Source organism: Lytechinus variegatus, chromosome 15 (assembly GCF_018143015.1).
Source record: "Lytechinus variegatus isolate NC3 chromosome 15, Lvar_3.0, whole genome shotgun sequence".
Taxonomy (NCBI): domain Eukaryota; kingdom Metazoa; phylum Echinodermata; class Echinoidea; order Temnopleuroida; family Toxopneustidae; genus Lytechinus; species Lytechinus variegatus.
The window spans coordinates 24,764,498-24,792,438 of NC_054754.1; the positions used below are offsets into that span (position 1 = coordinate 24,764,498).

Here is a 27,941-nt window from a genome sequence, read left to right on the forward strand (position 1 = left end):
GGGGCGTGGGCAAGGACCGATTGACCAATCACAGGAGAGGAGATGTACATAGAATGGGTGCTGGTTACAAACCTTGATGCCCTGGAACTTCTGGCATGTGGCGTGATGTATTTTTGTCAAAGGTTAGTTTCTTCCTCCATTGTTGATTTTTTTAAACATTATTTTGTGGTTGCTTCTGGAAAAGAAAATTACATGGTACAGATTGTCAACCATAAGCTCTTGAATTTTAACAATATCATATGAACTGATGATTTTATATGTATTATCACTATCATTGACTTTAATTGTATATAGTTGCATTGTTTATTATCCAGGGCCTCATGGAAGATCAACTTTTGTTGAATGAGCTACCCTGGTGAAATATGAATAAATAAATAAATAAATAAATAAATAAGTAAATAAATAAATAAATAAATAAGTAAATAAATAAATAAATAAACAAATAAATGAATAAATAAATAAATTGGACATCATATGCGAACATGAACTCTTACTCTCTTTCTTTCTTTCTTTTTTTCACACGATACTGGTGGTTTCTCTTTTACCCTGTGTTCAAGACACCAATTGTCAGGGCCCTGATGGGAACGATTATTTTTTGGTGGGGGTGCTGAAGGGTTTCAGCACAAAATTTTAGTCAGTTTCCAAACATGCCTCAAATTTTACATACCTACCAGAATTCCAGGGGGTGCTGCCAATGGAAAATAATACACGCAATACCCCCTGGGAAAATCTTGGGGGTGTTTCAGCACCCCCAGCACCCCGCTTCCCAGGACCATCCTAATTGTGTTTGTGAGTATTAAAGTAAGACGTATAGTAGTGCCGCACAGCCCCCGCCCCCATCCCTCGAAACACAATCCTAGCTAGTCCTCTATTTCCATGGTTTCATCAGGGAGTTCCTGGTTTCATATAGGTTGACACCGAGACTGACTTTTATGGTCCAGTGTCTTTATTGAGCAAATATTAAAATTTAAGTGTTTCTTGGTCATAAAATAATCACGCAGCTTGGTCATAAGGCAAGAACATTTTAAGAATATTTTGTTTAATACTCCACATTGACTTTTAAATGAGATTTTATTAGAAGTAGTATGACTGCACGTCAAAACCGAAGTCGTGCCTTTCTAACAAAATGGGACCAACATTGATAATCTCATTTGTTTTTTTTTTATTACATCGTTCAAGTTTATGGAGATTATTGGGATAACCTAATAACCCCATTATTATATATGCCATTTTGAAGAAAAAAATATATGAAATCCCCAAAGTCTAGACAGCATGATTTATTACCATGATTATACAACGATGTAAAATTACCTAACATGCAATTTTGGTACGACGTTTTCCTCGTATGATGTGGTATACCAATTATTGTTTTTTTCTGTGTTAATGTAATTCGTACCTCCCCGACTGAATATATTGTAGGGCATTGTTAATATACATAAAATTCTTCTTGTTGTATGCATGGCTGTATGCAGGGGGGGGGGGAGGCAGTTGCCCCACGCCTGAAATTTTGAAAACTTACCGACACATATTTTTACTGAAAATTTTCACAAAATTCACCAAAAGTATTGTCGAAAATCCTTTATTTTCACTTGACAAATTGCAAAAACACCCCAATTACAAAATTGGTCGCTTTGCTCACTCGCTTTAATTAAAAAAAAAAGTTTAAGCATGTTGCCTGAAAAAAATGTCTGCGTAGGGCCATGGTTGTATGGACACGAGTACCAAAGGGGTAAGCCCCCCCCCCCTTGTCATAGGAACCACTAGTCATAATTACCTGCTAGTTATAATTATAAGGATCGCCAGAATTCCTAATTTGCAAGTTCCTACACTAAAAAGGTTCGCTATAGTAATAAAAGGGAAAGGGGTCACTAGCAGTGTTGTATCCAAGGCAGGCTCAGCTAAGACCGATACATGGCCATCCAAGACCAATACCCTGAAAAAAGTATTTAAAAATTATTTGTTTTCCAACATGTCGAATCTGATTTACCATTTTGGGGTTTTATATAATATATACCTTTTATTGTTCATTTAGTATTTGAGCCATGTATTTTCCCGAGTTTTTTAAATAAAAAATTGTGAAAAACTGAATCATTTGTACTAAGGCAAACAAATTAGAATATATAAAATAAATATTAGCTATTAATAATGGAAAGATATCCATCATTTTCGTGCTTGCAAAAGTGTATAGAATGACTTAATCTAAAAAAAAGAAAAAGTCAGCTCGTGCTTTGCAATAATCATTTAGATACACATCCTGTTCATGATTTAATAGTGATTAGAATGTCCCATGTCTAGGTCTCAATCTATTTTTTCTTTTCTTTTTATTTTTTTGCTTCGACCGCCACTGCTCATCCCATATTATGGCTGGCAATCCTCTTCTATTGTGACCAGCGACCCTCCTATCATATTGTGACTGGCGACCCTCTTCTAATATTGTGAGTAGCGATCCTCTTATCTTATTGTGACTAGAGGGGGTGGCCACGCCCTTTTGAGAAAAACCCAAGGTGGAGGGGGGGGGGGGCTTTCTCGAAGGGTGGGTTGAGAGAGGGTAGTCAAATTATCGCACCCCTTTGACACCCCGGATGATTGTAGTCAGATACAGACACACAATGCACCCGTTTTATATTTCTCCTAAAAATTTAGTTCAGCAAGGACTGTGGAAAAGAGGCGGCGCTACAGTCATCTTTTTTTAGATTTAGATAAAATCGTAAGTAGAAACTGGTTGTAGGCTAACTACGAATCCCATTTCGGATGAGACCAAATTTAATGTAGAAAAATATGTAGACCAAGTAGCAAAGTACATGTATGTAGCAAACTCCATATAATACGATAGGAAAAGAATACAAACTGTGAACAGTATATTTATATTTTAAATATAACATTTGCATTTATTAGTATTTCTCTCTAAAGTGTATGTTACAATCATCAAAAGGTATTTCCAAGTGGAAAAGTATAAAATGATTGTTTACATGTCATGTGAACGATACATTATAGTATTCTTTGACCATACACAGTAAACAAAATTATACAACGCTGTTTACTATATGAACCTTACAGTAATTGTTTAAACAGTTTAAACAAGTGTTTAAATCTTAAGCAACAAAGTTTAATTTTCAATATCTAATCTTCAATAAATTAAACATGATTGTTTAAACTGTTAAACAAATACTGTAAGGTTCATATAGTAAACAGCGTTGTATAAAATCTTTAACAGCATTTTTACTGTGATAGGGCAATAAAATAAGCACAATCAAAGTGCCCAACATACAAGGTAAAAATGTGAAAACATTTTTCTATGCATTTAAAACATGAAAGAATCATAATTACAGTCAATTTAATTCAATCTCATTCACACAATCACAATCCTCTACAGAAAATGATTTTTCTTCTTTGCACGTATCAAATTCACGAGCTTCCTCATACATGAAAATTCTTTACTTTGGGGAAAAATAATAAAAATATATTAAATTGTGTGCGGTTTCATGTTGAAGAAGATACTTATTTACACAAGTGATATCTACTGTTTATGTTCATTTATTTAAACGCATTTCCTGAAATCAATTCATTCTATAAAATACTGGGGAAAACACAGAAGTAAGACACTCAGGGATCTATTTTCTGTAACTACTTCTCCCCCACCCTTGCAAGCACGAACTCTATTATACTTTCCCAGAGTCGTGCAAAGCTTTGTATTTTCAAACAAGAATTTCATCGCCTGTAAGCACGATGGGTGTATTAGCTTCAACCAAAAGGGCATATGTATGAGATATCAAATACTTATGACCTTCTGAACCTAATTTAGTTATTTAATTCACAGTGAACAAAGGAATTGTTATTGATTCTAACTCCACATCACTAATTTTGGTTTATGAATTTTGATCAAACACTCCCAACAAAAAAAATCCCATTAAAAATACATCAGTAAAGCTCAATTGCACATAATGATCAATGTACTGAAGTGTAAAAATCAGTCCTACAGTCGAGCGCGATGCTTTGTTTTACATTTAGCTTGTTGCGTGGCAGATATGTCCTTATAGATGTGAAATAAACCCTTTCTCCTAAACCACCCTCCCAAGCATTTCCATCATGTTTACCAGTACCATAAAATTGCAAGCTGCTTTCTAAAAAGGGCTGTATCAAAATTTTCTAACTAAATTGATTACTGGTAACAATGTAATAATCTTTTTTGAAATATAATTTACAAAAAAGTATTTAATAAATTTTGAGAGCAACTACAAAGAGGTCTTTGAAATTTCTTTTCCATAAATACCAGTGCAAAGCCTATCAAGTAACTGGAACATATCAAAATTAATGACTTTTTGACAAAATCTTTTACGTCTGGGCATAATATTGCTCTATATCTCTCACCTGCAGAGATGAGGCAATACAATGCCTTATATAATCCTTATTTCTGTACAACTTATTCGGAAAATACATATACAAGTCCATTCACATGATTGAAAAAATACTTCATCAGTGATAAAAAATACAAATCAATTTTTTTTTTACATGTTTTTGGTTCTTTTTGAAGATTGTAATTTGAACATCGCATAAGTTTTGGTACATGGCAAGTGTGCGTTGTCATAAAATATATACCAAAATGAACATAATGGAATATATACTGTACAACAGGTTTTGCTATTTCTCTCAAGTTTGAAGAAATCTGCATGTTATGGGCCTTGTGGCATAGAATTAACTTTACAATCATTTCCTATCAATCAGTCTGTGAAAAAGTACACAAGAAAAAATTGTGACTGATTGCAAACATTGATTGAATATCTATATGTAACAAGGTCCCCATCTGTAGTTAATATCTATTCTTAATTGCACATCTTTACTGTTTCCTTCTCTAAAATACTATTCAATATTTGTTCATGAGATACATGATACAAGGTTCAAGGGAAATCAAGTAAGCAAATAATATCAAAAGAATCTTCAAAACTGAGGTAAAGAATGGTGAAAAGCAGACTTCTTAAATTCATTTCTAAATTTCTTCTGACAAACTTGCAACTTCCATTTCATAAACTACATTCAGAGAAATACAGAAAAAGAATCATCACGTCAGTTGTTTAAAAAAACAATCAAATTGAAATAAAAAAAATAATAATCTAAGATGTTAAAATAATTATTACTGGTGAGTTTTGTGGCAATATACAGCATAAAATTTCGGTAATTTGATGAATGCATTTGTATTTACAGAGAAAAATAAAAGTGTGTCTACTGAGAATATAAGATATAAATCCCTATAAAACTTCTACAATTCATGTTTGAGCATTTAAAGCTATATTGGGACTACATTTTCTTAATCAATATTACCAGAGACTGATTCAGTTATTAAAACCCCCTCTTTACCCCTCAATGATGATAATGCCCCATGTGAAGATGAAAGTTGATTGCTGCAATATGCAGCATCAACATTTATGTTCAGGATTTGAATGATGTAAGGTGTTTTAAACAATTATTGAACTTATTGGTTCTCATCATTATTTCAATTGTGAATTGACACAAGCACCTCTGCTGCTATCAACATTCAAGATTGAATAAACTACATGGTAAAAAATCTGGTGTTAAACTAAATGTTCTGCGAGGACCACATCAAGCATTTTACACCAGTGTTAAATTCACGGTGTTACTTAGTTTAGCATCTGTCATTTCAAACTCTGGCATATCATGGTCACCTAAAAACACAGACTGATGTCAATGCTAACACCATAGATTTCAGTGTATCCTCGCATTCAGACAATTAAGGGCTGAAGGCAGGCTTTTTAATACGTGCATCAATGTCATACTACTGTATTCATGTATGTATGTTTATTTTCTATGGCAGTATAAATAATGATGATGCAAACAATAAGATTAACTGCTAAAACATGAATTGAAGAGTTCAGGAGGGGTTTATCAACACTGTCCATCAAAGACATGAACATATTAACTCTTAAGACGTTTAATCTTTACAGCAATATTGCATATAAAATACATTTGAATGCCATACTATGCATAAAAAGGGAATATAATCAGCTAAATAAATAAAAAGCACACAAATGTACAACTTTTGAAATAAATTACTACCAATGCAAAGCTGAACAATATTCAATGAAATGAATCTAAGCAAGTAGATTATCAAAAAGGAAGAGGAATAGGGAGAAAAGAGAGAAAATTAAAGAGTCTTTTGCATTTTACATCTTCGTAAGACTGATGATAAAGAGCGCATCACTGTTCATCAGATGTATTCCAGGGATAAATTGGACATCACAGGATAGAATATTGAGCTAATTATTCAATCAAAACAAAATGAAAGTACATTTAATATCCTATCATTCAAACCTTGGTATTAATTCAACACTCTCCTAATATTCTCCTTTTTTCTGTTTTTCTACATGTATTGATCATGTGACCTTCTATCCAAAAATTAAAAAAAAATAGAAAACTACTAGCAAAAAAATTAAAGACCGATTTTCATTACACTCGATTTTGAATGGTTAAACTTTGCTTCCCCAAATTGACTAAAAGTTTAAACTGAATACCTAAATGAGTATTAAAAAGAAAAATTGTGTTAACTTGCAACATTCAATTCATTTCACAAGGAAACAAGGAAGACATAAAAGAAAACAGTTTGAGATTGAATAAATTCTGCATACAGATAAAAACTCAAGTTTACTCTTAGCAGACAAACATTCAGAGTGAGTTACAAGATTTGTATTTGCAATCAATTGAAAATCACAATGGTAAATTTGCAACAGATGTAAATGTACCATTGATAGATCCGCATACATTCGTAATTCCGAAGCTTCGTTAATCCGAAGGTTCATATTTCCGAAGGTACGTAATTCCGAAAGTTCGTAAGTCCGAAAACGAAATGAGGTTCGTAAGTCCGAAAACAAAGTGAGGTTCGTAATTCCGAAGGTTCGTTAGTCCGAAAACATAATGATTAACAAACCTTATTTCGTTTTCAGACTAACGAACCTTTGGAACAACAAACCTTATTTCAGTTTTGGGATTTACAAACCGTCGGAACAACGAACCTTATTTCTTTTTTGGATATCGATCCTTCGGAATAACGCCACAAATGGTCGGATTAACGAACCTTTTTACGTTTTCCGATTAACAAACATCGAGGTATAGGCAATTTACGTGTTTCAGAATTAAGAACCTTCGGAATTACGAAGTGTAACCGATAGATCAATGTTAACTAGAAAATCAGTTAGACTTTCTGTTGCAGGAAGAAGACAAGCAATCAATTTTCAATCAATAGCAAGTTTCTTGTAACTGCCCCATAAATGCATCAACACACAGCCTCATGAAAGACACAATGCAGTTCTAATACATAACTTTTCAAAGATAAAAAAACATTGTGATACAGACGTACAAACATGTGGAAAACAGTATGCAAAATACAGTGCGAAAATATGAAGAGTTGTATCATCACATAAATTATTCAGGGATTTTATGAATTATGGATACATCTAAAAGTTAAATGGTCTTGCATGTAGATTTGAATACTTGATTTTAAAAAAAATCCAAATCTAATAATGTGATCCATTTTAGAACAGAAGGATGCGTATGTCACCCTTTTTGTTAATGACAATATTATCAATAAATAGCTGGATACTATTCATAATTTTGATATCTGATTTGGCTTGCTTACTATAGTATGTATTGTCTCTTATCAGGAAAAGAAAGAGTTACATAACTTTCTTTCTACTTTTTTGTTTGATCGTTGCCCTTTTTTTCAATTTTTGCCACAGCCACATCCCATAATGAGCCACGTCAGTCTAATATACCCTTATGCACAGGTATTAAGACAAACCAATTTTTTTACTGTCAAAGTTCAAAATATGTTACACATATCTTAGAACTGTAAATTTATATGGCAGTCTGCAAGTCCAAGCACGTTATTGAGCCAAGTTATTTCTGACATGCTACACATGGGGGCATTGCTAAATAAACATGGTGTCAGACCAGGGGGGTGTTTCACAAAGATTTAATTATGACCTAAGTCACACTTAAATGCCAACGCGTACATGATATGCAACGCACAATCTTATTGATAGATACGCAGTAGTGCGTGTCCTCATGACACGATCTGACCAATGCAGTCAAGCCTTTCATACCGCACGCAACTTGGTATTTAAGTGCGGCTTAAAGTCATACTTAAATCTTTGTGAAACACCCCCCAGTGTTCTTGTGCAAAGAATTTGGTACCTGCAAAAGGCTGCAAGCACCTCACTAATTCAAGTGCTTACTGCAAGCACCTTTACTGTAGTACACATAAGCATCTCAGTATCTATGGTGCTTGGTGGACATATTATGAACTTTGATGGAATTTTGATAATGCATAGTCTCTGTTTTATAAGGCTTGACTTGGCTTTGATTTTTAATATTCTCTATCTTAATAAATGATACACAGTATCAATCTCTTATTCTTATCTACATCAGGGCCCCTTCTTACAAGGAGTTACGATTGATCCAATTGGTCATAATTCTATGGAAATCCATCAATGTCATGATTTCTTTCTACACGGAATTTGCACAATGTCTTTCATAAACAAAGAGAAGCACAGTGATTTTTTAAGGAAACAATGATTGCTTGAATAGCCATCATAGTTAAAAAATATTTTGAACGAACATGCATAATACATGTTGACATTGCTGGCCGTTCATATTTGTGATTGATCGGATCAATCGCAATTCTATGTAAGACGGGGGCCTGATGTATCTAACTCGATAACAAAATATTCATTTTGCCTTGTAATAGATTAAGTCCAACATATCAAATCATCTTTATTTTTATTCTAGTGTATTACTAAATCTACAAAAAAAAAATCATATCTTTAAAACCAGTCAACCAAATGTGACATCAAACATGACAAATAATCAGAATCATTTTTCCTGCTCTATGTTTATCTTGTTTCTAATCATACAACCTCTTTCATGATCACAGGTCCTTATGATAAATACAAAAGACATTACCTTTACAACATTGTCAAACAAAGCAACGGAGATGGTAACTCACAAAGGACCCTGTTTCATCCACTGTGCTGAAGACATTTACTGTTATAAGTTACTGAAATAGGGGCATTTGATTGGCTAAAAGCTCATGTGTCATAGACCCATGAAAAATTTCAATGATAAGTTTATGAAACAGGGTCCAGCTAGAATCAATGCATCTGCACACAGTGCAACAACTGCCTTATACATGTAAGTAAAATTTGACATAGAACCTTTAAAAACTGATTTAAACAAATAAAACAAAATATATTTTTGTGGTTGAATGTAAACCCTCACATACAGACAAAACATAAACAATGAAGTCAATTAAAAACTTCCATATTTTCATAAAAAAACACACGAACCTTTTAGGTTTCGCTGAAAGTTGAGAGCTGAAAGGAAACTCTATTGCATCCTTACAACTCTACCTCTTTCAGTTATGAACAGGTGATAATATCATGAATAAAAAACTTGTTTCATAATTTATGTAACATGGGATTTTGCAGAACAGAATTTGATTTGAGCATACTTTTCCTCCTTTTACCTGGCTATGAATGTCTCCTGTCTTCTACCTTCTTCCAAGAACAATCTGAAATGCAAATAAATACTGTCCATTTTGAGACACTAGAGGGTGCACTAACCACGAGAACTTGTCTCCATTAATGTTATGTCAATATCGAGCAAGGTTTCCATATTGAAGAATCAGTCTAAACCCATGTTCTTGGCTCTATTGCATGCATGATGTTCCTGTCAAATAAATCTTTTAAAATCCTATCTGTGACAGAATGCATATTTACGGGAATCACATTCTTATGTCCTCCGATATCCTTTAGTGGTCCTAGTCTTTACCTTGGCCCGCAATCACAAAAGCAATTTCATTCAAAAGGATTCCATGAAAATCTGATCTACAAATCCCTAAGATGTCTTTCAGCAGTTCCACATCACATCCTAAACCTCGTCCCACTCTGCAGTCTATCATATAATCAATAACATGGCAAGAACTTTCCGACTCCTTCAATCACCAGGGTATAACTCTCATCATTGAACTTCTAGAATGTGGTGGGAATGGCCGAAGCACCGCTAAGATCAGCAATCATCATACAGTGCTTTCTTTCCTTTCTAGAGGAGAGTGAGGTGGTTCGTCCTTCGGCAAGACCTCCTCGTCGGAGATCTCAGCGATGATGTCCTCATCGTTGTCGGATTCGATGATGGAGATATCGATGCCCATCACCTCCTCTTGGTTGGCTTCGTCCTCTAGGACTCGTTGCTCGCGTTGTAGAAGCTCGGGATCTTCCTCGATCTCGCATTCGATGTCGGCAGCCTTCTCTCCTGATCGTAGCCTCTCTCGCTTCTTGAAGACAGCCACCTAGTGGAATGGAAAAGAAATGATACATAACACAATAAAATAAAAATAACCTCACATTTACCCAGGGTAGCCACTTTCATTTCCGAAAATTGCTCTCCCAGTGGACCCTGTTTAACACGATTATGGTATCATAACCCCGGCTTTACCTGGGCTGCCTAGGCGCTCATGCATTTCTTCCTACCAGTTACCCTATTACTACACCTGGGTGAAGACAATGGCAGATGTAGATAACACATCTCCAAAAGATGAGAGTGCTGTGGTGGGATTTGAACCATGGACCTTGTTCTTGCTCGATAGACTCATCCACTCAGCAACATCACCTTTACATTACAACATTATGCATTGACAGATAGGTTATTAGATCCATTGAGACATGTATGGATAATGGAAAATAAAAGAAAGATAGACAAATGACAAATATAATTTGAAATAAAGGAAGATAGATACATGTAGGTAGGTATACAATATAGGTACAGATACATAACGAGATAGGTAGATTGATAGATGGATATAAGAGGTAAGACAGTACAGCAATTGAAAAAGTGGTGATTTCTCCAATTTCTACCAGTTACTAATACCGTCTTCATGATGGTTTTCAAATTAATCCCGGGGCTGTTGCGGAACAGCGACATTGCTATAAAACTGCTATAAAGGCTTTCACAAAAGAAAAGTTATCCCGGCACAGTCCCAAGATAAATTTCATTTATCCATTCACACTGCGGCAGGTGATTTTTATGACCTCCGTAAACAAAACACGTGTAGGCTTGTGACCATGTGAGTGACTCGAGTTCTGATACACTGGAAATGTTTTAGGGCGTGGAATCAAACCCACGTCCTTCAGATTGAAAGACGAGAATCATAACCACTAGACCACAACGCACTCACTTTATAGTAAACATATCACAAGTGGTTTATCCTGGTGTTGTAGCGGTGTGCCTTCACACTAAAAGAACACCGCTACAACACCAGGATAAACCACTAGCGGTGTGCCGTCGCACTGAAGGAACATCGCAAGAGTTGCTGGGCTGTCCTGCTGCTATCACTATGGCTAGCCTAGTAATAGTTTGTTGCGGAGTTAAAGCAAGGTAATCTCAGGATAGTTTATTGTGGGTCAGAGAATTCGTACTGAAGGCAACACCACCAGTCTCGGGACAGTCCCGGGATTGTAGCAGTGTTTATAAAGTGTGAGGACGGTATTAGACAAGGAATATTGTTTAAGATTACTTGCTTAAAAAGATTTCAGAGGTTCTGGGCAACATTTAAAGCACCCAATACATGTAGTTCTACTATTATCGAAGCTACAACAGTAATTAAGTTTGGTGACAACATGAAAATTATTTTGCTTGACATTAAACCAAGCAACCAACACACCCTGTACAGTCAGGCATGTACATTGCAGAGTTCCCCATTTATGCCATTAAGTTTATAAAACTCATCATTTCTTAAAGTCATCAAGAAAATAATAAATGCGTTCATATTTTTCTACTATATTCAGAAAGTAACTCACTTTTGTATCGTAAAGAACTTAGGGGGAATCTTGAATGTATCCAGTACAACTATTACCGTGTTTACACGCTGCATCGGCTCGCAGTTTAGAACCACGAGCCGATGCAGAATCGGCTTTTTTGTTGCGTGTAAATGCGATTAACTTGCATCGGGTCTCGGTGCAGAATCAGCAATTTTGCACCACCAAAGTAGTAGGTTCAGGACTGTGAGCCGATGCACAGAAAGCTGATTCTGCATTGGCAATTGGCGCGCATTTCATTTACTTTACCATTATGACATACTTGTAAGCGCACGGATCCAGCGTTGTCTTTATATTGAAGTATATTGTTGGTGCCCGGATCATTTCAATTTTTTGCAACGCGAGTTGTGACAGCGTGTAAATGCGGTGCAAGATAAACCAAAAGCCGATTCTGCATCGGCTTTTGGTTCTGAACCAAAAGCCGATGCACGTGTAAACACGGTGTATATACAGACAACTTTTGTAAATGTACAATTACTATCTGTATGTCTACCTGATTTCTTATACTGTATGTAATTCATTTGTTGGTTTCTTTTTTTTATTCACGTCTTGCTGTTAAACCAGTGGAAAACAATTTTTCACAATCTTTGTGATCATGTTGCGGAGACAAAATAAACATATCTCGTATCTTGTCTAATCTTTCTTTCCAATACTGTTATCTATACAAGAAAGTTGGCCTTGAGTTTAAGGGGTGGAGGTTACTATTTTCCCCCATTCATGATTTCTACGTGGGGAAAAACTAAATAGAGGATAAGCAGGAATAAGGAAGAAAAAGGGAGAAAGAGGAAAGAAACAAGAAAAGGAGAAAGAATAGTAAAGAAGTTTGGGTGCATAGGTCATGTACATTAACCCCAGGCTGAAATTAAATCGAAAAAAAAAAATTGATATCAAAATAATCTTGCACTGCCCTTGATTGAGTTGCTTTGTTTTCTTTAAAAACAGGAATAAATGTGAATAACATGCACCACCTAAAACCTAGCAGCGGTTCTTAATGATCACATGACCTAACATATTTCCTACTGTGATGTTTTGACTGTTAATATCATACGATGGGTTATAGTGTAAAGGTGGCATATGTGACCAAACATGGTTTACATGATTACCTTGTTTTTCTCCACAAACAATAAGACATGACGGAAACCACATTTGGGGTTTTCCCTCCACCCTGGCATTCGGGAATGAAATGTACAGTGGAGTTAAGGCAATGATACTTACTCCAGGGAGAAAGTGGCCACTTGGTCTACACCCACTTGGTCAACACCCACTTGGTCAACACCTACATGGTCAACATTCCATGTGGTCTTATCCCGATTGGTCTGATTGTAGTTTGCCTACATGTACAACCAATTTGTCTACTAATAATAATTTTACTGCTATCTAAGCCATCTACCATTTTGTATACTTTCCAGTTCAATAGGCTATATACGCAGTTTGTCTAGATAATATCAGCTATGGTAACATGTCAAAAGGGAATACCCTGGATTTTTACTTTAAATCAATCAAAAGTGATATTCCGTTATCAATTAAACAATTCCTCTTCCTCTGGAAGCACTGCAAGGTTTTAAACTTTTACCTGAACAATAATGATCATAACCACACATTCATAACACTTCCAAGAATAAGCTAAAAGTACAGCTGCCCTGGGCAGCGGTGCCAACTTGGGAAACCCAATGCAATATTCTTTTAAACTTTCAGTTCATTTATTTTCCATTGAAAAAATGAAATATTTTTATTTTAACAATACAAAATATGCGTGCTTATGTTTTTAAAATGTTATTACACTTTTTTGTTCATATGACATAGATTGCATGAATTTGTTCATCCCCTTATCAAACTGAGTGATATTGTGTGAAAATTATGGGGAAAGGTTGTTTAATTTTTCAAAAATAACTTGGTATTCATATTTACATTTTTTACATTTTATAAATACACATCATTATGATGATGGTGATGATGGTAATGATGATGATAATAATGATCAAGACGATGATAATGTTAATGATGATGGTGATGATGATGATTAAGATGATAATGATGATGGTGATGATGATAATGTGATGATGATGGTTATGATGATTGTGATGATGATGATAATGGTGATGATGATGATGATGGTGATGGTGATCATGGTGAAGATGGTTATGATGATTATAATAATGATTACCATGATAATGACGACCAAAATGATGACCATGGTGAGATTTTTTAATAGAACTTTTCAACCTCCAGGTTAAAAGCTACATCATGTAAGGGTTAATTCATAGCCACTTGGACTTACTGTAATTTCATTTACTTAATGGTCAAATTTCATTTTGACCATTCTGTCTATCACCAATAATAAGACAGTGATGATATAGGATATGACCAAGTGACAATTCATCAAACTTCATGTAGCATTGACCCTCAAACCTACCAGTTACCCAACCACTGAGCCACTCAATACTCTTAAAGAGAAGGATTGTACCTTCTCATCACTGCATGTACAACGTGAAGGACTGCACCCATTATTTTTCTTACAGAAATGATCTAACATATTTTTCTGATGAAAACAATTAATCATAACTGAAAAACAATCAACAATCCTATGACCTCATCTCCTTTCTCACAACTAACCTTGAGAAATGGAGTTAGTGACCCTGTTACGTTGGGACGTAAACAATGCACTTGAAATCCCCACCATCTCACCCCACACCCCTTTAGTAGAGTCACAGCATGGGAGAAATAAGAGTGAGGTGATCTTTGCACTCTTTAACCAGCGTGACCCCACCACCTAAACAAATCATTAGCCAACAAACTCATCGGAAGGTAAATACAAATATTTTGAGCAAAACGTGTTTAAGGCCACAAATTGGTTTAGGGGCTCCTTCTCAGGATGACGTGATTTTCAGAGAAACCAAGGGTTCTCTCCAAACTTTAAAGGCAGTGTAATAGTCTGATATGAAGCCTCAAGAACTGTACTTTCTAAATGGACATTAACTACACTCTATCTGCATAAGCTGATTTCCATTAGTGAAATAATTCTAGAAGTCAAAACTATGTGTTATTTACATCTTTTAAATCAATTTTTGCCCATGATCAACAGATTTCTGTGGCCACATGAGATATGACTAAGGCAGATTGACTGAAACATGCATACATAGATTGCGATCATTGTATAGCAATTTGATTAGTATTCAATATTTATTTTACAATTTATCAAGATATTTCTTTCTAACCTTTTTTTAAAGGTTATACTTACATTTTTTTTAAGTATCAAATTTGGATTTTCTTTTAAGTCTGAGAGCGTGCAGTGATAGCACTGACTATAATATCAACACAATTTGAGATAACGTGTGAAAGCAGTCCCTTGGGATTTCAGGGAAACTAAAATGCCATTTATCAAATGTTTAAGACATCAAAAGATTGGTATGACTGGATAATTATCCACATCAACATTTAACAAAGCAGATGCTTTATTACTTCATGAAGTCAACCGATGGGTTATTTTCTGAATCCCTTTAATTCAAATCATATTTTTCCAGGGATCCATCCATTGTTCATGGTGGCAACCTACGATGCTTTACTAAGAATAAAAATAACACTCGCATGGCAGGTGTTAAAGCATATTTAAGTTTTGGTAAACACCTCCCCCCCCTCCCGGAGGTGAAAACTGAACTGAATCATTGTGACCCGCAGGTCTCTCCTCCCGATATAACTGATTGGGGGAGTGCAGGTGGACCACTACACCAGGGTTTCCCCCCACTCTTACACGAATAGTGCAGTGGGTTCTCAACGTGCAAAGTTGGTGACTCTCCTCTGCACAGTGCCTCCATTTATCATCCTTTCAAAGGGTGTTTTCCACTGTAACATAGCCTGCATCTATGGAACAGAAGAGAGACGTGTACACACTACACACTGACTTCTGTCATCCACCTGGGATGGACTCGAACCCAGGATCTTAGATCTTAGGTTCCACAGGCAGACGCTTTACCGAATGAGCAAACTCGCTCTGTGCATGTTATATATTCATCAGAATATCAGAATATGGGCACTGGGTACCTAAAAATATTCCATTTTTTTCAAAGAATTGACAGTTGAAAAAAGAACCAATGGCCTCATTTCTATTGCAAGATTGAAATGGCTCAACTTGCCCTTTCTAAACAGAAATGAAAATATCAGAAAAAGGGTGCTGGGTATCTAAAATATTTATTTTTTTCTTCAAAGAATTGACCGTTGAAAAAAGGACCAATGGCCTCATTTCTATTACAAGATTGCCATGTAAGGTGATGATCATGTAATTCTCATTACTTGCTTCTTACCCAATATTTTAGGTGGGCTTTAAATTAGATTATTTTTTTAGATCCATCCATTGTTCTTGAATGCATTGTGTTTTGTGTTTAACTCCCATGATGCTTTACTTGGAATCAAATTAACACTCCCATGGGAGTAGTTAAGAGGTCGCAAGCATGGGGTGATAAATGACCTCCTTATACCAAACTCATGTAACTCCAGAAAACAACAAAGAATTGGCAAGCTACCAAGTTTCCAAGAGAGAACTGACGACTTTCAAAGTAATTCACCAGGGTGGTATATCAATAACATCATATTGAAAATGTGTCAACTTCTGAAAGTCCTTCATGATGAATTTTCCCTTTATTTTTTTCATTCCAGAGTATGAAAAAATATTAAATAATTATATTGAATAATCATTACTAAATAATAATTTTGTGAACAGTTCCTCGATAAGACCTCCCTGGGTAGAAGGCTCAAGCGATTACAATACAATCTCTTGCATGAGAAAGTGTGAATAAAATAATCAATTTTCCACTTTTTTTGAGGGGGGGAGGTGGGCAATGATAAACTGGATATTAACATACATATTACATTCCTGTAACAGATTTTTTTTAGCATATTAACTGATTTTCGGTATGTGTGTGATACCATCATTAACGTACACCCGCAACCTGGCTCCAATCCAGTGGAGTAATAGTCAATTCAAGGTGGTGAAAATGTCAGATCTGCACTATTGTAATTTTTCAATGAATATTTGAAAGATTTGTATTTTTAAGATGTTTAAGCAAAAAAAGATCACTACTTCAGGGAGGAAAGATACGGTTTCTCTATTTTGTGCAACATACATGTATGCCTTTGAAGTTTTAATCAGAAATTAACTCACTGCCTCTCTCATACTACCAAATGAAAGATTATAAGGACAGCCCTATGGTAAATAGAAGTACTGTTAAGGAATGTTAGCCACGTCAGTTCATATTAAAGTGATTTTCACATTCGATATCAAACAGCTTCTTAAACATTAGTAACCCAAGCATGAACAATTGCGTTTTATCAACAAAATATAAATACAAATACAAAATGACATGCAGGAACAATGATGATGAAGAAAACATACAATTTTATTGTTTTGTAAGCATGAGGGAATAGGAGCTTTGTGTTTGAATACTCAGAGATCAAGAAGGTGAACTGTCGGAGGTGTGAGGAAAAAGGTTTTGGCAACACGAGTCACAAAATAATCAAACAGAAGTCGGGGGTCGACATGACACGTTTAACCCATCGGACATGAAAAGATTTTGCTATAACATGTGTTTTCCTTAGACTCAGGCCCGCATATATGTGGGCTCAGTCGCCAATGGGTTAACATGAAAACATAAAGGTTCAGGAGAGATGAAAGAAAATAACTGATGTGAAATGAAGAGACCTCTGGGAAACGCCCACATGAAAACTTCAACATTAGGAGATCATCTTCTATAATTACCAAACATGTTTTATGGTTATATTACATGTACATAATAAATATATACCCCCGAATCCAAACAGACCCCCCCCCCCACTATCTTGGGCCACTGACCTTGCGATTGGTACAAAATATGACATGAGAGTACGTAGCCCATCGCATAATCCACACAACTGGAAAATGAAATTCTCAAAAAATAAAGGAACTGATTAAACAAGCTAATTCATGCATAAAATCAAATGTTTATTCTGATATGATAAACTAATCTAAATCCCAAAACTGTTTGGCTTAATATTGGAACCACATACCTGGGTTATGCAAATTTTATCTTAAGCTGTGCTAGATATTTAAGTGATCAAACAAAGTCCCACAAGGTTTTAATGTTAAAGACTTATCACCCCCCCAAAAAAAAAAAATGTGGAGGGGTACTGAATCGGTATTCTTAGGGTTAAAAAGATTGAATCATGTTAAGACACTGACCTCTCTCTTTAACTCCATGATTCTATCTTTGAGTTCTTCAACCCTGTGATTACTCTCAGCTTGTATTAATGAGTTCTTGGTGATCAGCTCTTGATTCTGAAAAGAAAAAAATAAAGAAGCATGAACAGAATATGACAACTTATCATTGGCCTAATAATACCTCAGCCTCATTTGCTCTACGTTGGCCATACAGTGAGTCGAAAACAGCCGTTTTATTCAAACCCCACTATATGTAGCTGGTACAAAGAAAAATTTTAAACGGCCTATTTTCGACTTGCCGTAAGGCTGCCATACAGTAAATGTGACCGAGGTATAAAGAAATCTCTTCCCCTCAAACACAACTTTCATTTTCGCCTTTCAATCTGATTCAGTACCTTCACTTTCACTCCCATCTACCTATCTTTCCATAAAATCTTTCTCCTCTTCCTCTTTAAACAGATCTTCCACATAATATTTATTAACATTGGCAATATGAAATATGGTTATTTTTTTCCTCTTTATATATCAAATAAGATTGATTCCTCCTTGAATACTTGGTACTGTCATTGTTGTGACCTATTGTCATGCAATTAAGATACATCATTATAGTCAAATCAGCAAAATTTGTAATATTCTGTATGTCATATAGTCAAATACAAAAGAACTATGTAGTGTGTAACATCATCAACACCCACATTTGCATCATCCATGGTGTGCATTTAACAGTTTTGTGAAAAATAAGCAAAATATTGAAATGTCATAACTTTCTTATTATATGAAATATTCAGCTCTATGCTTGTTTTTTTTCTCTAAGCATTCAAATCAAATTTGTGATGGTGTGGACTTGAGCTTTGCATATTGGCATACCCGAATATCAAGGCCTGAAACCCGTTGCCTGAGTTCAATCAACTCTGCATTGGCTTCTGCTTCTCTTAACCTTACGTTGATCATTTCTTCTTTGCTCTGGAAAGAAAAAACAAACAAACAAATGGACAATGTTGATGAAAAGATATATTTCCATAATTGCAGTATTCTAACTTGATTAAAATGAGTAATGCCATTTAAATATTGAGGAGCAACTTTGTGATCTGTTCAAAGGAGGAAAACAATTTTTTTTTCAATCAAAATGATAAGGTTTGAAAACATGACAAAATAATGACAAACTAAAATTGCATGATAGGTATACACTTTAATACACGAACATGCACATGTAGAAAACAAAAAGATTATTACTGTTCATTATGTGTTCATGTGTATGTACATGTACATCTATTAGATACAAAATTATAGGAAAAGGATTAATATTTTAAAAATATTAATCCTTTTCCTATAATTTTGGACATATCTTTTAGCTTTAATAATAAAGCAATATTGACTGGCCTCGGGGCGATACGACATATATCGCCCAAACTAGATTTATATCGCCCGAGTCGTAGACGAGGGTGATATCAATTTAGTGAGGGCGATATATGTCCTTTCGCCCCCAGGCCAGTCAATATTGCTATTATTAACCAAATCAGACATCTAGAGCCAAATCGTTAAAATTTAGATATTTTAAATGTTTAGAATGAGAATCTAGTTTCTCATGTAGAGCAGACTGGGCTTCTGAACTTTACCATTGTGACGTAATTGAAATGACGCGTCCCTGGCCTAGGGACGCAGTATGCAGCGTTGTCTCAACTTCGTTACCATTATGACGTATAGCACTGCGCGGTTCAAGGACGCGTACACAACGCGTAGAATACCCGGATGTTAGAGCTGCCTTTTATTGCCCGCCACATTTCCACGCATTTTCTCATTGACTTTCTTGAGCGGGCAATAAATTGGGCCCGTGGATAAACAATTGGAATTTTATTGACCGGCCATTCGATCCCAGTGTTAAGCAGGCAACAATGTTTCAAAGTTGCCCTGCTCAGATGTCTGATACGGTTAATAATACACATTATGGAATATAACATATTATCACCCGTATCAGACATCTGAGCTGGTCATTTACAAAACCGTATTGCCCTACATTTTCTGAATATCGGGAAGGGTAGGTATATTGTTTGTATTTTCCTCGGTCTCAATGTGCGCATTTACTTTGCATGCAGAGACGACGCAAAATATACCTTTGTATTTTCCCTAGTCTCACATCTGGGAATTTGTGGATGCGTATAAGAGATACGCTTCATAAGGATCCGCCCACCAACAATATACGTCATAATAAAGACAACGCTGAATCCGAGCGCTTGCAAGTATGTCATAATGGTAAAGTGCAGAGCCTAGACCGATATTAACATGACACAATAGAACTCTATTTTTAAAAGAAATATCCCCATTATCATGATTTTTGCTCTAGATATCTGATTGGATGATAATAACAATATTGACTGGTTCTTCCTTCGGGAAACATCAAATATATTGCCCTTAAATGACCCATATTGCCCTCGTTTAAAGACTCGGGCCAATATGATTCATTTGCTGGCAATATATTTGATGTCCCCCTCAAGGCCAGTCAATATTACATAAAAATCTTTTAGTAGTATGGATTAAGAGGATGGTGTGGTATCAAGGTTCTGACTCTCCTCTTTCGATCACAATGTCATAGGTTCAAATCCGGGCCATGGCGTGTTTTCCTTCGGCAAGAAATTTATCAACACTGTGCTGCATTCAACCCAGGTGAGGTGATGGGTATCCTTAAGGATTAATTTCTCAAATGCTCAGCGCTGGAAAAGGCGGCTTGAGTTAGAGTCAGGGTAACAATAAAAGTGCGCCTTGGAATAGACAGATGCCACTATAAGGAGCGTCCCAGAAAAAACGAAACCAAGATTCATCATAACTTAATCACAAATACAATAGACAAGTGACCTACCATTGTAAAGCTCAGAATCTCTTCTTTCATCTGAAATTACTTAGATTATTTCTCAGTCACACATGAGTGAGCAAAAACAATTTGAAGAGGGGATACCAAAAAGTCACTTTGTGGGCTGTATCTGGGTTTCAAAAGGACAACATTTTTTAAAAAATTCAATACCTGCTCTTTAATTTGATACTCCAATTACAGAAAATGCTCAAGAAATAACAAAGTTCTGCTTATTTAAAATAAAGCTTGAATTTCAATAATTTCATAAAATAAAGAGGGTTTTACAGTCTAGCATTCTGAGTTACTCGACACTCATTTTGTTGACGATCAGCCATGCATTAAGTCTTTTGTTAACCGTGCGATTGCTTCTGTGTTAAACTATTATGAAATCATGGAAATACAAGCATTGTTTCAAGGGAACAGAACTTTTGAACTTCTTGACCATTTCTGTGATTAAGGTATCAAATAAAAGAGCAGATACTGAACTTTTTTTAATTGAAATTTGGTTACCCCCCGCCAAATGAGTTTTTGGTATCCTTTCTTCATATTGTTTTTGCTCACTCATGCATGAATGAGGAATAATCTAGGTAATTTCAGATGAAAGAGGAGATTATAAGCTTTACAACTAGTCTATTATATTTGTGATTAAGTTATGATAAATCATCAATAAGCCTCGATTTCATTTTTTGTGGGACGCAGTGTATATGACCTATTATTACTACTATGGATTACCTACTGAAGGGAGGGTATTTCATAAAGCTGCTTGTAAAGTTATGCACAACTGGAATATGTTCTTAGATGCTAGTCAGCTATATCAGCACAAGAAAGGGTCACCAGAAGCCTGTTGCATAAAACTTTTTACCTGAGAAAACTCTGGTAAAAACTGAAAACTAAGGTTAGTCTGATTTCCGCCATTGACTTTAGCACAGGCCAAAACCTCCGGTAAAAACAACATGAGTTTTCTCAGGTAAAAAGTTTTATGCAACTGGCCCCTGGCATACATGTGTAAAGTCATTCCTAACTTACAAACAGCTTTATGAAACATCCACCAGGAGTAATTACAACCAATTGACAAATATAATCGAACCCTTGAGAAAAATCAACATTTGATTTTCACCATCTTGACCCATTTGGCCGACCCCACTGAAAGAGCAAACCCAATCTCGTAATACTTTATCAAGCAACTTAATAACAAAAATCATGCTTCAAAATCGTGTTGTGTCAAGTGTAAGGCACATGTCAGTCCTGACTAATTACATGTTAGTAGTGAATTATGGAAGTATCGAGATAACGCTTGGCATTTGATCAAAATATTGACAGGCTCTGTAATGACTACATTTACAAGTCAAATGGACAGTCCTAATGGCTACAGTATAGAAATATTATAGCTGTGTCAACTGACCATGGATGTGGAGTGTGGACCCTAGTGTACCCAAAATTGCTATCAGTTTTATGGTATAGAGTATCTCTCATGGAATCCATGGGGTTTTTTTTGTTGGCTGTTGAGGATCGTTATAATGGTAGTTACCATTGATTAAAAACTGATAATTACATTAAAAAAATTGGGCCTGGTGTTAACCGTCAGTTCATTCAAGCAAAAATGTTATTGAACTTGAATAAAACAAAAAGAAGAATATACAGTATATCCGATCCTTTTAAATTCAGTTATTTCTACTTTATGATTTAAAAAAAAAACAATTGAAGTGTTACAAAGAATAATACAATATTCATACAAGAGAATGAATGAAAATGAACAGTTGCACCAGAAAAAGATGACTGGTAAATGCTGTATCTTTTTCTTCCAAATCAACAGAAAATTATATTTTTTTGCATGAAAGAATTGCGCATCTTTACAGTATAAATCAATAAGATTCTTCTTTCAGGATCAAACTACATGTTAAAGCCTAAATTGATCAAATCTCAAAGTCACCGCTTTAATTAACAAGTGGAATGCCTCTGGCCGTCTCACCTGCATCACGCGGTTCAATATAGCAGCAGTGCTGACTTTGAATACTACTCTAACTCGCACAAGATGTTCAGTGATACATGGTTACTCTTATGTCCACTTTTTATGAACTAGACCAATAAACTTAGAGATATGATGGTTATTCACCAAAAAACCCCAACATGGCCAAAGTTCATTGACCTTACATGACCTTTGACCATGATCATGTGACCTGAAACTCAAACAGGATATTCAGTGATACTTGATTACTCTTATGTACAAGTTTCATGAATCAGATCCATAAACTTTCAAAGTTATGATGGTAATTCAACAGATACACCCAATTCGGCCAAAGTTCATTGACCTTTGACCTTGGTCATGTGACCTGAAACGTGCACAGGATGTTCAGTGATACTTGATTACTCTAATGTCCAAGTTTAATGAACTAGCCCAATAAACTTCCAAAGTTATGATGGTAATTCAACAGATACCCCCGATTCGGCCAAAGTTCATTGACCCTAATGACCTTTGACCTTAATCATGAGACCTGAAACTTGCACAAAATTTTCAGTGATGCTTGATTACTATTATGTCCAAGTTTCATGAATCAGATCCATAAACTTTCAAAGTTATGATGGGAATTCAACAGATATCCCCAATTCGGCCAAAGTTCATTGACCCTAAATGACCTTTGACCTTGGTCATGTGACGTGAAACTCATGCAGGATGTTCAGTGATACTTGATTAACCTTATGTCCAAGTTTCATGAACTAGGTCCATATATTTTCTAAGTTATGATGACATTGCAAAAACTTAACCACAGGTTAAGATTTCGATGTTGATTCCTCCAACATGGTCTAAGTTCATTGACCCTAAATGACCTTTGACCTTGGTCATGTGACATGAAACTCTAATAGGATGTTCAGTAATACTTGATTAACCTTATGGCCAAGTTTCATGAACTAGGTCCATATACTTTCTAAGTTATGATGTCATTTCAAAAACTTAACCTCAGGTTAAGATTTGATGTTGACGCCGCCGCCGCCGCCGCCGTCGCCGCCGCCGTCGGAAAAGCGGCGCCTATAGTCTCACTTTGCTTCGCAGGTGAGACAAAAACCATGATAGGCACATGATCAAAGAAAAATAGATGCATTCTTCATAATGTAAAAACAAAATGTGAAAACAAATACACATCTACACCTCAATAGTTCAATAGTTCATGTATAGTTAAAGATTTTTTGGCAGAGCTCTCTGTAGACAAAATTTCCATTATCTCATTAATTGCTCTTGAAATTGATGAGAGCTGAGATCGAGTACCACCATTAAAACCATTAACGTTACATGATGATAGGTACCTAATTGGAATGTCGCAAGGTCAGGCAGACTTTAGACATGGTATCATATTTATGTATCAAAGGTTACATTAAAATAGGTTAAATTTTAGGCAGCTAATACTACTCAATTATGTAGTTTTGATTTGCTGAAAAGCTATATACTACTTCCCCTAAGAAAAATAATAATGATGAAATAAAAATTAGAAAATGACATATTATGAATTAAGCTATTACTACCGCTGCTGCTGCTGCTGCTACTGCTGCTGCTACTGCTACTGCTACTGCTACTACTACTACTACTACTACTACTACTACTACTACTACTACTACTACTACTACTGCTACTTCTACTACTACTACTACTACTACTACTACTACTACTACTACTACTACTACTACTACTACTACTACTACTACTACTACTACTACTACTACTACTACTACTACTACTACTACTACTACTACTGATGATAATGATAATAGTAATAATAATAATTATATCAATATGAACATTAGTAATGTGCCGATGTCCATTATAAAAAGATGCTCATGACACAGAAAAGAAAAAAAAATGGATAACTACTCAAAAAAGGGGGAAGAATAATTGCTAAAAAGCTTTTGTGAATAATAAGCAGGTTGTCAGAGAAACTTTTGAAGGTGATGAGACAAGAAATAGTGCGGATGTCTTATGATGGAAGTTTATTCCATAGGAATGGCCAAGCATGTTGAAATGATGGCTCGGTGTAATTTTTTTTTACCTCTGCCATTATTACCTCTACCACTATTACCTCTGCCATTTTTGCCTCTATAATTTTTACCTCAGCCATTTTTACCCGGCACAGAAATGATCGATCCCTGGCCCATGAATTATGAGATTGTGGTACAGTGAGTAAGGATGAACTAGCAGACCTAAAGTTGCGAAAGGGATTGTAAGGAGTTATCAAGGAAGAGTTGTATTGTGGTGCAGTTCCGTGTATTAGATGGAAAACAAGTAAGAGCAATTTAAAATGATACAATGATGGCAATCTTTTAATATTCAATGAATTGAAAATTCAAAACATGAATAACACTATTTGAGTATATTGAAACATTTAAAATATATCATATAGAAACTTGACATTAATGAACTTCATGTAGTAGAAGTTCATGACAATGTCACTCATGAACATGTTCAGATAACCCATGAAGATGCCGCTATCATTGTTTCAATATTTTAACTAAAGGGTTGACATGGCTCCTAAACAATGACACAAGGTAGCAGCAGAACATAAACAAATTGAAGAGGAAAACTGGAGATGGACTGAGAGGAAACAAAAAAATAAATAATAATATAGGCTTTGTATAGCGCACGTATCCACCTTGCTATGGTGCTCAAGGCACTCCTATATTACCCCGGCTAAGCTAGTCTACCGATTCTGGTGCTCTAATGCCCTTTTTACACAGGATTTTCTTAACCCCGGACTATCGCTAACCCCGTACTATCCTTAACCCCGTACTATTTTTTTTCCTTTTCACACATGCCAAATTGTTATTGCTAACCCCGGATAAGGAATGCTTGCTTTTTACACACGAAACTCGCTAACCCCGGACTAGTGGTTTTTGTCGATCATTCGTAGTACAAGTGCTTCACTCGTACACTTTTTACACACGCTACAATTTCCTTAACCCCGTACTATAGGTGGGGCCAAATTGCCATTTAGCCCCACCTATAGTACGGGGTTAAGCTTAGCCCACTTTCGTTTTACACATGCGATCTTAACTCCGTACTATTGCTCTTAGCACCGCAATTGGTGGGATAACCCTGCTTTTTTGCAGGGCCAAATAATCCCGTACTATAGGTGGGGTTAGCCCACTTTGCAAAAACGCTGTGTAAAACGAAAGTGGGCTAAGCTTAACCCCGTACTATAGGTGGGGCTAAATTGCCATTTAGCCCCACCAATAGTACGGGGTTAAGGAAATTTTAGCCTGTCTAAAAAGGGTATAAGCTTTTTGAGGAATTACTTCCTGCCGGTACCCATTTACCTCACCTGGGTCGAGTGCAGAACAGTGTGGATATATTTTTTGCTGAAGGAAAACACGCCATAGCTAGGATTCGAACCCACGACCCTCTGTTTTAAAGACCAGAGTCAGAACCACGAGACCACGACGCACCAAATAATGGTGAATCGTGAATGAAAGAAAAAGGAAGATAACAAGATGAATCATGGCAAGACTAGATGTGATTTTGTATTTAGTTCAGTCGGTCTTTGAAGTGTTGAAAGGATTTCCATGAAAAAGTACAATAGCCAAAAACAAATATATATATCTATAAACAGAAATAATAATAACAAAACATCAAAAAATTGAAGCTGTATGAAGTTTCAGCTGGTTCTTTTTTACTCTCCCATAAATTAAAAACTGGGTCACATTTTGAAAGGTACATGCAAAATGTGTCAGTTCTAGAACAGTTTTATTAGCCGATCGTATAGATTTGGATTACTAGTAATTCAAACAATCATTTTATCAATTTATGGTGATGTAAGCTCTGTTTGATATTTACTTTGAACAGAACATGTAGGGAAAGAGATGTTATGATCATATTTCATTTGTGCGTGATCCAAAGTATTTTTTTGAACACGATTGTTTAGGTTCCAAGTATAATGTTTCAACAAGCAATTCCTTAATATAGGCAAGTTATAATATTGAAATGTACTGTATTAGGCAAAGACATTTGAGAGATATGATGTTAATCAAATTTATATAGACCATTTGAGAGATATGATGTTAATCAAATTTATATAGACCTTCCTATCTGCAATGTGCATGATTTATTGCTGATATAATGAAAGAAATGTACACATTAAAGGGATATCTTTATAACCTAATCACGGGGGGGGGGGGGGTAAAACACAAATTCATTTATACAGGACTAATGAAAAATACATATCCTTAATACAGAAGCTTTAATGTATTGTTCAAAAGAATACATCTCACATGATTTGATAAAGCTTGATAGTTCATATAAAAAGACACATCTAGGCCCGTATTCTTGGAAGAGGTTTGAATTGTACCACGGTACAAACCATGAATTATGCAGATTTCTTGTATCATCTTGCTTTCCTTTCAACACAATGTGCTCAATTGTATGTGATAAAATAAGCATAATTATGTACAAATCTGCATAGTCCATGGTTTTTACCATGGTGCAATATTGAAAACCTTTTGAATTTACAGCCCATAATGTATTTTGTAAAACAGAATTAATTAGTCTGAGTGTATATTGCCAACAATCTGACAAAGGTTTCATTAAACCATAAAAATCCCTTTTTTTGAGCTTTGATCGGGCCAATTTCCCTCAATGCAAAGCGTGAGTCCATGATATTTGCTGATCTCTTCATTTTTATGCACTTCATGGTTCGGATTCAAGAGATTACTGAAGAGGGGAGTACCGATACAAAAATATCAAAATATGGAGGGTTGTTTTGTCTTGTGCAAACTTGTAAAACACAGGCGCAAACAGATGAAAAATAAATATAGGCACCTGGGGAAAAATGACTCACTTGGAGCGACTATCGTTGTGTACATTTGCACTGACAAAATGTGTTTTACATGTGTCGGATGTGTTTGAAGTAAAGACAGAAAGATGAAAAGTTGAAAAATAACAAAGAGCAGTAAAGCTTTTATCAGTGAACAATAGGTCATTAAAATTAAGGTGACAGTATTCAATGTTCTTTATATACTACTAATAATAATAATAGCCAATTTTTATAAA

At 35.5% G+C, this 27,941-nt stretch overlaps 1 protein-coding gene across 2 annotated transcripts in view; it reads right to left on the reverse strand.

Moving 5' to 3' along the window:
• Nucleotides 1-9,613: 9,613 nt before the first annotated feature.
• Nucleotides 9,614-27,941, reverse strand: part of LOC121429293 (EVI5-like protein) — a 103,716-nt gene continuing 85,388 nt past the window's right edge. For both annotated transcript variants that reach the window (XM_041626294.1, XM_041626293.1), the window contains exons 17-19: nt 18,934-19,029; nt 18,088-18,183; nt 9,614-10,354 (exon numbers count right to left, since the gene is read on the reverse strand). In XM_041626294.1, coding sequence (XP_041482228.1) covers nt 10,085-10,354; nt 18,088-18,183; nt 18,934-19,029 — 462 coding nt within the window. In that variant the 3' untranslated portion in view covers nt 9,614-10,084. The remainder of the gene's footprint in view (nt 10,355-18,087; nt 18,184-18,933; nt 19,030-27,941) is intronic.